This window comes from Ceratotherium simum, chromosome 11, assembly GCF_057802395.1.
Source record: "Ceratotherium simum simum isolate JZ-2026a chromosome 11, ASM5780239v1, whole genome shotgun sequence".
NCBI lineage: Eukaryota > Metazoa > Chordata > Mammalia > Perissodactyla > Rhinocerotidae > Ceratotherium > Ceratotherium simum.
Genome location: NC_141910.1, coordinates 54253193 through 54265890, shown reverse-complemented (window position 1 = coordinate 54265890; position 12698 = coordinate 54253193). Strand labels below are relative to the sequence as shown.

At 41.8% G+C, this 12698-nt stretch overlaps 1 protein-coding gene across 1 annotated transcript in view; it reads left to right on the top strand.

Annotated features, from left to right (window-relative positions):
- Nucleotides 1–12698, top strand: part of DRC1 (dynein regulatory complex subunit 1) — a 48722-nt gene that overhangs the window by 32694 nt on the left and 3330 nt on the right. Inside the window, exons 8-13 of the mRNA XM_014781821.2 lie at nucleotides 320–459; nucleotides 5510–5644; nucleotides 6001–6233; nucleotides 8841–8953; nucleotides 10161–10250; nucleotides 10815–10901. Coding sequence (XP_014637307.1) covers nucleotides 320–459; nucleotides 5510–5644; nucleotides 6001–6233; nucleotides 8841–8953; nucleotides 10161–10250; nucleotides 10815–10901 — 798 coding nt within the window. The remainder of the gene's footprint in view (nucleotides 1–319; nucleotides 460–5509; nucleotides 5645–6000; nucleotides 6234–8840; nucleotides 8954–10160; nucleotides 10251–10814; nucleotides 10902–12698) is intronic.

Below are 12698 nucleotides of genomic sequence, written 5' to 3'. Positions count from 1 at the left end.
TTTATGGTATTTACTTTTGTAGTATTTCTAGTGTGGCTACTTATATCTCTGAAGGGTCTGGAGCAGGGTACCAGAGGGAGCTAGCTGTGAGAGCTCCAACCATGCTTAGTTATCCAAGAGTTAGCTTGGAGTTGAATGATTATATTGTTTCTGGTTGGCCTTTAATTTGCTTCTAATGATAGATTTTTCTAAGAATTCAGGTGGAGGCACTTGTCCTTAAGGTTCCTCTGACATGACTCCAGAATGAACTATCAGGGACCATCAGGCATAACAATTATACCGGGGCCAATTAGTATTTTTTTTAAAAATTTAACTTTAGATTCTTGAGCAACAGCTTCAGCAAATGAAAGCAACTTATCAGCTAAACCAAGAGAAGTTAGAGTACAACTTCCAGGTGCTGAAGAAGAGAGATGAAGAAAGCACGGTGATCAAATCCCAGCAGAAGAGGAAGATCAACCGGTAAGCTAGCATGTAGAACATCTTTCTCTGGGGCCTTCTATGCTGAAAATAGGGATGGGTATGCACTCTTCTCTTTTGTAGGATAACCAACTCTTATTAAAAGAGTTTTTTTGGAAAATACATTCAACTGGTTCTACTCCCCCACCCCCTAGAAAAGAGTATGCAGAAAAAAGTCTGTCTCCCATCCCCCACTTATCTGGTTCCTCTTTCCCACCTCTGTAACCATTATTTGTTTCTTTTGTTTCTTCCAGAATTTCTTTATGCATATATAAACACAAATAAATATTCTCATCCCCCTCTGCTTTTACACAAATGATAGCATTCCATACACACTGTTCTGTGTCTTGAAGATGTTTCCATACCAGATCATAGAAAGCTTTCCTGTTGTTTCTTAAGCTGCCTATTACTCCACTGCGTGGATATACTATGATTTACTTAACCCTATTGAAAGACATTTAGATAGCTTCTAATCTTTTGCCATTGCAAATAATACCAATATAACTATCTTGTTATTACAGAAGCAGTACATGTGCATTATAGAAAATTGGAAACTACCACAAGGGAAAGTAAGATAAAAACATAAAAATACCGTATTCCTAGACCAGAGGCTGTGTATCTTTCTGCATCTCTTTCTCTCTCTCTTTAGGTAGATAGGTAGACACAAATAGGATATGACATCCTACTGTAACTATTGTTATGTAATCTGTCCTTTTTTTTTTTTAAAGTCAGCAACCTCCACCTTTCCATTTCAATAAATTTCATTTCATCTAAATATCTGGATCACATTTAGATTTCCCCACTTGTACAGAGATATTCTTTATAGTAGATTTGTCCAAACTAGTATGTCATCGAGGACGAGAAATTGCATCAGGTTGTTAAATTAAGTTCCTTAAGTCTCTGATTTATCAAGATCCCTCCACCCCTCCACCTGCCAACCTCCTTTTTAAATGATACTTACTTATATACTTACTGTATACTCTTTTCTTGTTGTGTATGTGTGTTGGGGCGGTGGGTGTGGAACCAATCATTTGTTCAAAAGACTGGGCCAGTTTTCTTACAGAATGTCCCACTTTCTGGATTTGAATTTTTACATTTACTTGTTTTTCTGGTCCTATATTTCCTTTAAATTGTAAATTATAGTTGTAAACTTATAGATTCAATTTACACATTTTTTGGCCAGAATATTTCATAGGTCAGTGTGTGTGCTTCATATTGCATGATAATGGAAGACACATTATATTATCTAGTTGACCTACCATCAGTGATGCTAGGATTAACCATAGATTAGGGTAATGAAGGCATTTGTGATTTTGATAGATACTGCCAAATTGCTCTCCTTAGGGGTTGTGCTGACTTATGCTCCCAGCAGCAATGTATTCAAGTATCTAACTCCCCACAGCCTTTGAATTTTGTCAGTAGTATAAGTGAGAAATGGTGAGTCAATGTATTTTTACTTGGCGTTTCTCTTGTGTGAGAAATCCGAGCATAGTTTTGTATGTTTACAAGCCATTTGATATTTTCTTGTCTATGAACTATATATTATGTAGAATATACCTTGTCCACTTTTCTTTTGCTGGTGTTGGTGTTTTGCTCATCAATTCTTAGGTACTCCTTCTGTATTAGGGAGATTAGTCTTCTGTTATAGGAATCGCAAATATTTTAAACTGGTTTGCCTTTTGACTTTACGTACAGACTTTTGCAATGCAAATATTTTAAATCTCCATGTTATTGAATTTGTCAGTATTCTCCTTTACAGCTTCTGGGTTTTGACTCATGGTTAGAAATGCCTTCCCCACCCTGAGGTTATAAAGGAATTCCCCCACATTTTCCAGTGATACATTTATAGTCTCACTTTTTACACTTAAACTTTTGATCTACTTGGAGGTGCGAATCCAACTTTTAATTTGCCCCTGATGTCTAATGATTGTCCCAATACCATTCCTTACTGATTGGAGATGACACCTTTATTACTTAATTTCCATATATATTTGGGTCTTTTCTGTTCCATTTGTCTTTTCAGGTCCCAATACTACACTGTTTTAATTATTGGGGCACTATAATGTGTGTTAATATCTGTTAGGGCTAGTCTTCCCATATTACTCTCTAAAAATATAACCAACTCTTGATTCTTTATATCAGGGACACAAGCAATTACCAAATAAGGTAACCTTATATAGCTTATTTATTTTTGGTCTTTAAATGAAATCAGAGATGTGTTTTTATACACACACCACACTGGTTCAAACACACCCATTCTTCTTATGCTTGATCCCAACACTATGGCTTACTGAAAGATACTTGTTACTCAGAACTTCTTACCCATTTTTCCACTTCCCTCTCTTCTTTCCTGTCTCCTTTGTTCCATCCCTCCTCCCTTTCGTCCTTTAAGAATTGTCTCCTAAGTGTGTGAGGCTCTGAGGATCAGAGTAGAATAAGACATCTTGTTTAATCTTTGAGAATTTTCTCCCAAAGCCCAAACAGCCTATTATTATTTATGAATTCTTCCACTTATAGGTTGATGATACATTTTGGACAAATGTTGGGTTTACAGAGAAATACCGGTTGACCTTTTGATAGTTACTTATAGTAGAAAATGATACTAAGTAGATGAACTGGCATCTTAAACCTGTTTATCTGAGATAAACAAGAGTAGTTAGGGGACAATATTTATGAGAAAATCCCACTATATGCACCATACTAGATAGGGGAACATCAATGACAGTCACAAATCAGGACAGTGGGAAGGGGTTATCTGGAAAGGCTTCCTGAAGAAGTGAAATAGTGAAGGGGGGAGGGTAGTGAATTTGCAAAAAGGAGTTCAGAGAAGACTCCAGGGTAGACAGTGCCGGAGCCCAGCATGGCAGGTCCGAAGGCAAGGAGGGAGGAATCAGAAAGTTACGTGCTTGACGAAGAGAATGCATGGTGGGAGAAGGGAGGTTGGTAAGATGGGAGGTGGGAGGAGGAGCATGAGGCAGAGTTTGGGTTTAATCCATGTGGCAGAGAGATGAGTGGCATCATCCCTACCATCCCCTCCTCACTGGCTCTTCCCTCTGACTTCAGAGTTACACAGCTTTTCCTTGTCCTGAAGAACCCTTCAACTGACCCTGCTGCTCCTCTCTAAGAACTGTCTTTCTTCTCTTCTTGCTTTCATGGCTATTTTCCTTTCCTCTTCACTCACCCCTCCTCCCCCATTTCATAATTTGACCTATGACCCCAGAACTGGACAAAAACTACTCTCTGTAGGATACCAGTGATGCCCCTCTAGCCGAACAGCGTGGCTTTTCCTCAGGCCTCATCCTAGTGTTATTGGATACCGAATCTCAGAACTTTTCTCCTTTGGTTTTAGTGACTAAAATATTTGCTCACCTTTCTCAATTTATTCCTAATTTGTTTCCTTTGGTGGTGGTGCTGCTTTTTCCTGCCTGATAAGATATTCCAGAGAGCATCTTACCCCTTTGCTTTTTATTCCATCCACGCTGTACGTCAGTCTCGTGGCTTTGAATATCACCTCTTCGTTGATGACTATCATCTTCATATCCCTGATTCGGACCTCACCTCCTTGCTTTATCTAGAACTGCTAACAGCACACTGCAACTTGCAGAGTCGCTGTCATTTGCAGTGTACCATGTCTGAAACCAGCCTTGCCTACCGTCCGGTTTTCCAGTCCTTCACCTCTCTCCCGTTCATCTCTAGCTTCCAGCCAGTCACTAAGGCCTTGACTTTTTGATGAGCCATCCTTTCCTGTCCACTCCCTCTCTTGCCACCTTACTCAGACCTTCAGTATGCACCTGGAGTTTATTTTTGTTTTATTAGCCTCTGTGATTAGATGAAACAGAAACTCCTTTACTAAATGACGTTGATAAAAATACTCTGGGATGGCTACTTAAAGAAAATTTTTTTAACACCTATATGTGGAAGGTCTCTCAGAATGCTGTAGTTAAGAAAATGAATTAGATATTTCTTTTTCTCAGAGACTAAATAATTTTTACATTTTATTGAGGAGGAAAATATGAACGAGGAATGTTTGTGTTTTAGGGACCTTCTGATTGTTTCAGAATAATGCTTAAGAGGGAAAATTTTATTTAAAAAATGTTTAAACTGAAAATATGTAGGCCTTCTCTATTCCTCTGTAAATGGGGCACTGACATAAGACACCTCATCAGTAGTTAGAAGTCTGAAGTATGGTCCTGGGTCTAAAAGCTGTGCCTGCCATGCATGTTTCATGAGACAAGTTTCCGTGCACAGAGCTCCTGTTAGCAGTGAGGTGGGGGCTGTGGCGTGGCTCGATTCACAGTGCTGTTGGCTGGGTTACTGTTCTCTCACTGTGTGGAGCCTTTGGCCGCCCCCCTCTCCTGCAAGCCAGAGTAAGTTCCATGCCTCACCTCTGGGCTCCCCTGGCATCCTGTGTAAAACTCTTCTACAGCACTTTTTTACTTTACTGTAATTAATGTTTGTCTTTGTCTCTGACTGGACTGATGGTGCCTTGGATTCAAACATATCCTTGTATTGATCTTTGTATTCAAACATACCCTTGGCAAAAAAGAGACTTTTCATGTTTGGTGAATGAATAAGTGAATGAGTGAATGAATGAATGAGTTATTGGACTTGTTAACAGCATTAGCTCTTATCATAGGCTTGTGGTGTAAAGTTTTAATTTTTCCTTTCTATTTTCCTAACATCCAAGTCATGACAGTGAAATAGTTGAGACATGTTATTTAAAAATGTGGGGTTGGCACTAGATATGGACACTCTGACAAATGTTGTGTTGAGTAAGACTCAATTACACTCTTGGTAGGAGACTGCCTCTTGGCGGATTTGGGCTTCTGGACTGTTTTAAATGCGTTTTGTTCTGGACGATCCCGTTACCTCCTGTTGCCTTCATTTTCTTGATCACAATTGGAGCTGTGTTTTGGAAAATATGGGAGGGTTTTCTGCCCTTCCACAAATCTGTCCCTGGGTTTGTTGTAGAACTGAATGAAGTAGATGAGGGGAACATACATTACACCTTCTATTCAGCAGCAGACTAACTTCCTTTTTCTGTTCAATGCAGCCTGCATGATATACTTAACAATCTGAGATCAAAATATACCAAGCAGATAAAGCAGTTTCAGGAGGAGAACCATTCACTAACCTCAGACTACAAACGCCTTGTGGTGCAATTCAAGGAGCTACAGAAAGCCATGAGGTATTTTAGGGACGTGGGTCGCAAGGCACGTGCCCTAGAATAGAAGTGGGGGTGGAGTTGGTAGTGGCAGTGATTTCATTAGACTTTGATATCACCAGCTTTTTGGAGCTGGACCAGGGCACTAAAGAATCCTTCATGCTGTCTTCCTTGTCCCTTTACTTGCACGTCACATGCGTTTTCTTGAGACTTGTAGGGATGGCTTCCATTCTGTCATAGGTGTGGATCAGCGGTCCAGGGATTGGGCCAGGCCCAGGGTTTACCACCACTCTGCCTCAGCTCTTGCCATGATGCTAATTGAGGGGACCCTGGCCAGGCCCTGGGGTCGGCGGGCCATGCTCAGTAACTCTCCTTCACAGGCATTTTGCTCTCATTGATGAGAAGAAGTTCCGGGAGATTTGGCTGATGAATGAAGAGGAGGCAAAGGATCTGATAAGCAGAGCCTTTGATGTAGACAGGATCATCCATACCCATCATCTGGGGCTCCCCTGGACAGCACCTGATTTCTGGTTCCTGAAGAATGTGGGCCCTATTTCTCAGCAGCAGCAGAAGTCGGCCACACAAATATTAGAAGAACTGCTGATGCAAACAGGTGACTAGAACCAAGTCATAGAGTCTTAGAGCTGGAGGGGCCCTCTGATAACATCGGGTCAACCCGTTCATTTTACAGATAAGGAAACTGAAGTCCAGAGAAAGGGAAGGGGTCTCATCTTCTTTTCCCTTAGAGCTAAGAGGTCCACAGAGAATGCATGGTTGATATGGCTTTTAAGTCTCCTCTAATTTATAGCTTTACTCTCTCCCCTGGATTATAAACTGGCAATTAGATTTGAAGCTTGATCAGATTCAGGTTCAATTTATTTTTGCTAAGTACACTGTTGTGTACCCACATCGAGATAAACTAATGTCAGGTTTTCTTTCTTCTTATGATGTTAGCAACCACTGATAATCATTGTCTAAGGTCCATTAATTACAAGAGGGATTGCAAAATGGTGATATTCTGAATTCTATCATTCTGTCTTCGTTTATTAGCTGGGACACTTCTGAAAAGAGAGTCTTCCCCTCATCAGCTGTTTGTTACCCTGAGGTAGAGTTTGTACAGGAAAAGCAGGATGGATGTTTATTCTTTCTCTATTTACCAGTTTTCAGAATAAATGAGTTGGGTCTCTGGCACCTTCCAAAGGTGACCAATGAGGTTTTATTAAAAAAAAATCACTATGAACACATGGATTTAAACAAATTTGATGTGCTTTGGTTTACTGCAGTTATTATCCTTACTGAAACTCAAACTGTCCCATCTTTGGCCAGTGAGAGTCTCTTCATGTGGCTTTTGGGTCCCTTTGACACAACCTCAGTAGGCTTTGCTAGGGTCCTGGCTTTCCGGAATGACCAGATGTTCCAGGCTCACATTATACTTTTCCTGCTTCAAGTCTGGAATCAGCCATTTCTCCAGGGAGACCCGGTCCTTTGAAACAGGGAATGGTATTGTGAAACCGTAGTTTCATCGTTTTGGATTGGTCATTGTTTTTAGGCCTCAGTGGACGAGCCTAGGGTAGAGGATCATGTTTTAAAGAGAAAATAAATCATGTGTTTGTCCTAATACTTCCTAATCATCAGGGTGCCAGGATTCTTACTTAACCTTATCAAAGTGTGTCTCCTTTGTCCTGACTTGAAAATCCTGGTACTCAATGACTCCAAAATAATTACTCATTGCTCTTCCCACAATACCATAGAGTAGTCTCAGAATAAAATACCAACCCTGCCACTAACAAATGATTGCTAAAAAGACTTTAAACTTTTTCACAATTCTTTTTGTTCTTAGGCTATATCTTACTAGGGATGTACAGACAGATTGCTGTCTTTTAAGGTCACTTAGAATAGTTTCTATGTGGTTATGTCACCGACTGAATACACATTTAGGTCTTTTCATTTTATTTTTGGCTGTTAGGATTGCTTTTTACAATTTAATTTTGTTTTATAATTATGTAAAATATTTACATGTTTCCAAAGTCAGATGTACAAAACAAGGTCGTATACTCAAAGAAGTGTCGCTTTTATCCTCTCTGCCCTATATTTCATCCCTCTCCTAGAGATTTATCTTTCCGTTGCTTTTTAAAATTATTAAAAAATATGTGTATATATTTATATAAACCCATTTTTTAGGTAAATGAGAGCGTATACTTTTCTCCGTCTGCTTCTTTCATTTACTATATATCCTGGAGATCAAGCTATAGCAGTAGGAAGAAATTGTCCTCATTCCTTTTTATCTGGTACTCTCTTGTGTGGCTGTGCCGTAATTTAGTCAAACAGTCCTCTGTTGATGATCATTTGGGATATTTCCAGTTTTTTGTTTTTTTCTTTCTATTATAAATATTGCTGCAACAAATAGCTTTGTGCATTTGTGTTTTCATGTTTTTGCTGGTGAATTATTGGGGTAGATCCCTAGGAGAAGCATTGCTGGATCAAAGGGTAAATGCCTCTGTGATTTTGCTGGCTATTGCTCCACAGGGATGGTACCATTTTGCATTCCCACCAGCAATTTGATATCTTGTACTTTTCAAAATCTTTTCCTATCTGTTATCTTATTTTACCTTTTGAACAACCAGTATAAGCTGGGTAGTACAATGATTTTTATTCCTATTTTCAGAAGAGGAATGTATAAGATATTTTTTAATTTTTAATTTTAATTAAAATTGAAATTCATATCAACCAGTCATACTCTTGCCATTAGCCATCTGTTCTTGCTGACAGGATTCTTCCATGAGGCCGCCACCTTTCCTGCCTGTTAGTTGGCTGCTTCTAGTCCACTGCAGGTTTAGAAACCACATAGCAGATGTGCCAGATTTCTCTCTAGAATAAGAATGAATAGATTCATACTCTCCCTCTCACTTCCTAGTCATGGCTGGATTTTGAGCATGATGTTTCCAGGAAGGTGAAATTTGGAAAAATGAGCCATTATAGGCTGACCAAGAATGGCAGAATTCTCCAGATAGTCTCTTATTCTGACCCCAGCCTCCCTTTTTTCCCCACCTGATGGACTTTCTTCAGCCATTTGAAGAGACTTGATGGCACCTTAGAAAGCCATTTTAAGAGGTAAATATTCTCAGGGAAAGCCATTTGACTGTTTTTCAAAGTCAACAAGGCCAAGAAATTATCTTCTTTTTCTCTCGCTCTCTCTCTCCTCTTTATGCCCCTTCTGCAGAAGAGGAGGAGACAGAAGAAGCTGCCTCAGAACCAGAGTCTTACCTGGACCTACCAAAGCAAGTTTCTGCGAAAACTACCAGAAAGATACTGATGCTCCTCTGTGACGAGTCGGTGAGGTGGGGCCGGGGCTGCAACGGTGGGACTCCTGGTGGCTGGCTTTGCCGACCTGCTGCCGTTGCATCTTGTGTGCTGCTTCTGATGACTCTGGCCGGGCCAGATGTGGCCTGGAGGCAGCAGTGGACCGGCCCTCAGGAGTAGAGCTGAGGGACAGCCCCTGGACTTCGTGAGGCCGTTTGCAGAGAGGCCATGCTTCAGAGCTGGTGCAGCTGGCAAATGAGTCGTCCCTTAGTGGGTCAGCAAGGCGTGGTTCAGGCTTGCTGACTGGCTTCTGCTAATTTAAAAAAATGCTCATTCTTTGAGAGATGGGGCACCGGTCTTGCCTCCATGAACCCACCTGCCAAGTCGTGTGGCCACAACTGACATGACCTTTCTCTGGAAGCTCAGTTTGCAATTACTCTGGGTGTGTTGGGCTTTGGCTATCTGCGTTGTATATTAGCAAAAGCCACTAGACTTAGTGTAAAGGCTACTTTGGAGCCTGTTCAGCAGAAGGCGGGGTGTTACCAAACATGATGGGTGTTTATTTAGACGTTACAGTTCTGAGGTGGTGGAAGAGCTGGACCAAGGACCGGCAGCCTCCAGTGCCCTTGGGGCACTTTCCTTTGGCAGCTCCTGCTGAAGGAGGCAGCTGGCAGGTGCTCCCCTCTCCATTTGCAGGCTTGCTGCCAGTGGCCACCTTTCCATGGAGCCCTCCCTCAGGTGTTCCCAGCTCAGAGTGGGCACCGGGCACCCAGTCTTCTCACCACCGCCCACTTTGTGTGCACTGTGTTCTGACATGGTGTGTCCATCTCCCTCCCTGCCTTCCTCTCTTCCAGCTCAATGCCTACTGCTGTGTTCTCTAGATATTTGGGGACTAGCATATGAGTGAAGTGACAGTGGGCAGGTGGATTCTGTGACTCGATCAGGTTTGGACTGCTGCCAGAGCTCAGGTGTTTGCCCAGTGTCTTGTGGATGAAGTGAGTCAGCCCCCTCTGAGGTGGAGAAACTAAATCCATAATGAGCATTGGCTTCATCCCTGGGAAGGGCTCTTAGGCATCCCAAGAAGGCCTTCCTCTGGGGGCCCCACTGCCGGAAGTCTCACCCCTGGGGCTTCTGCTCTGTGGAGTCACCCCTGGCTAGTTACACAGAGGGAGGCTGCAGACCCTACGATTCGTTCCTGAAACCTGTCTCTGACTGGAGATGTCATCTTCCTTCTCCTCAGGGTTTCCTCATAGAGAGCAAGCTGCTGAGCCTTCTCCTTCCCCTGGAGAAGAGTGAATGCTATCTCCTGAGGCTGGACGCCATCTTCTCAGTGAGTCCCACTGGGCTGAGTGGACAGAGGGTGGGGACCTCATTCTAAGACAGCCACTATGTTCTTCCAGCCCTGGGAGTAGAGGCAGGTCTCCTGGGGCTTCCCTCACCATCACATCCTTCCCTTTACTTGTTCTGATGTGACAGATTGGCCCCAGAGTCATTTAGATGTCTCCCATCCCTGACCCTTGCTCTACTAGCTTCTCTCTCTTGTGGCTCAGCTCTCAGACTGTAGGTTCTCCGCTATACTGCTAAACTCAAGTATGCGTTCAGCCCCCTGTAGCGTTCTCGTGCCCACCAGGCCTGTATGGAGCTGTTCCTGACTGAGCATCGTTTCTCTGTTCTGATGTGTGTCCCTGATCTCACTGCCTTTCCCTGTGTTGAATGCCGTCTACCCTGGGCCGTGGCACCGGTGTTGAATGCCGTCTACCCTGGGCCGTGGCAGGTGCCGGGGGTGTTGAGGGGGCAAACCAAACCCCCTGCTCTTAGGAGCGAGGGTCTGTTAACTCGGAGCCGGTGGGCTTCTTGATGTGGCGTTTTAGCAGTCATTCTATTTTCTCCCCAGGCCCTGGGAATTGAAAGTGAAGATGACTTGTATAAACTGGTGAACTTCTTCCTCAAATACCAAGCTCATCATTCACCCTCCAGCCAGGTAAGGTGAAGTGCAATAAAAAAGATAGCGTTTTAAATTCTCCTGGAAGCCCCCAGAGGGCATTGCTGCCTTTAGATAAGACTTCTGGAGAAATAGTGAAGGTTTTGTGTCAAGGATAGCTAACTTAGCATTTTCCTTATTGTTGTTACTTTTTCTGTTTGCAAAGGGAAGAATGGTTGGGGATCAGATGCTGTTCTCAGCTGAGGCCCAAGGGGTCTTTTCCTGGCCCCTCCCTCAAAGCCAGCCTCAGCCACTGTGAGACCTGGGCCCACCGAGTTCTGTGTATTTTGATCTGTAACACTTTCCTGCAAAGCAGGGCCCATTTGTAATACCTATCTTGACTGACTCTTCTGAAGAAGTCATCATGTTAAAAGTACTATAAAATTTTAATTTAAAAATTAAAAACTTGAATTTAAAAAGTTGTTTTTAGTTTCTAGCCTCAGGGTGAGATTCCTGATATGCTTCCAAAAAGAGTTGGCTGAGTGAACAAAACCCAGCAGCCATAAAGGCAAAAAAAAAAAAAGATATATTTGACTATGTTAAAAAAACTCTGTGGGGCAAAAATCACTATAAGTAAAGTTAAGATAAGGATGGCAAGCTAGGGGAAAATATTTTTAACTCATATCACAGGTAAGGGCTAATTTCCTTAATATATAAACAACCCCCATAAACCAATAAGAAAAAGACCAACAACTCAATGGCACAGACAAGGAATATGAACAAATACCTCCTAGAAGAGGCAGTACAAATAACTTCTAAACACATGAAAAGATAATCAGGCTTTCTTGTAATAAGAGAAACGCAAATTATAACTGCCCAAATTCCATTTTCACCTGTCAGATTGGCAAAAATCTGCAAGTTTGAGAATGCATAGTGATGGCTGAGGTGTGGGAAACAGGCACGCTTGTAGGAGTTGTGTAAATTGCTGGTGGGAGTGTAAACTGTTGCAGCCTCCATGGGCGGCAGTTGGCAGTATCAATTACAAAACCATATGCACTTTACCTTGCAATTCCTCTTCTATGATTTTATTCTATAGATGCACCTCAATACATTTGAAATGCTGTGTTTACTGTAGCTTATTCATTGCAACATTGCTTGAAGTGGCAGAAGATTGGAAATAACCTAAGTTTCCATCATTAAGAAATTGATTAAATAATACATGGTGCATCCACACTGTGGAATACTATGCAACTGTAAAAAAAGAATGAAGAAGTTCTTTGTGTATTTGTGTGAAAAGATCTCTAAGGTTTATTGGTATGTGAAAAAAGCAAAGTACAGAACTATGTATGTAGTATAGTATCATATAAACATGGGAAGGAAAGTGTGTTTGCTCATATGGACATAATGTTTCTTTGGGAGGATACATAAGAAACTGATAACATTGGTTTGCCTGTGGGAAGTAAACTGAATGAACTGCAAGACAGGAGTAGGAGGCAGACTTTTGTAAATTTAAAAATTAAAATGAAATTTAATTTGTATTATGATTCAAGAGGATATATCTATCATGTAAGTTTTATGAATATTAGTAAAATGAACACCTGGGAACCCCAATTTGGAAACAAAACATTATCATTGTTTTGAAGTCCCCCCCCACCCCATGGCCTCTCCCTGGTCCCACACCCCTTCTTTTCTACTCTTTCTCCTCGTGATTTCTTTTCTTGTGTAAATGTCTCCCTCTGCATCTTTTCTGTAACTTTGGTAACTTTCTGCAAACTTTTCTCCATTTTTTCTCTTCCTGTCTGTCTTCGTATGCTCATGCTCGTGTACCCCCGACCCATAGTTACTACCCTTGCACCT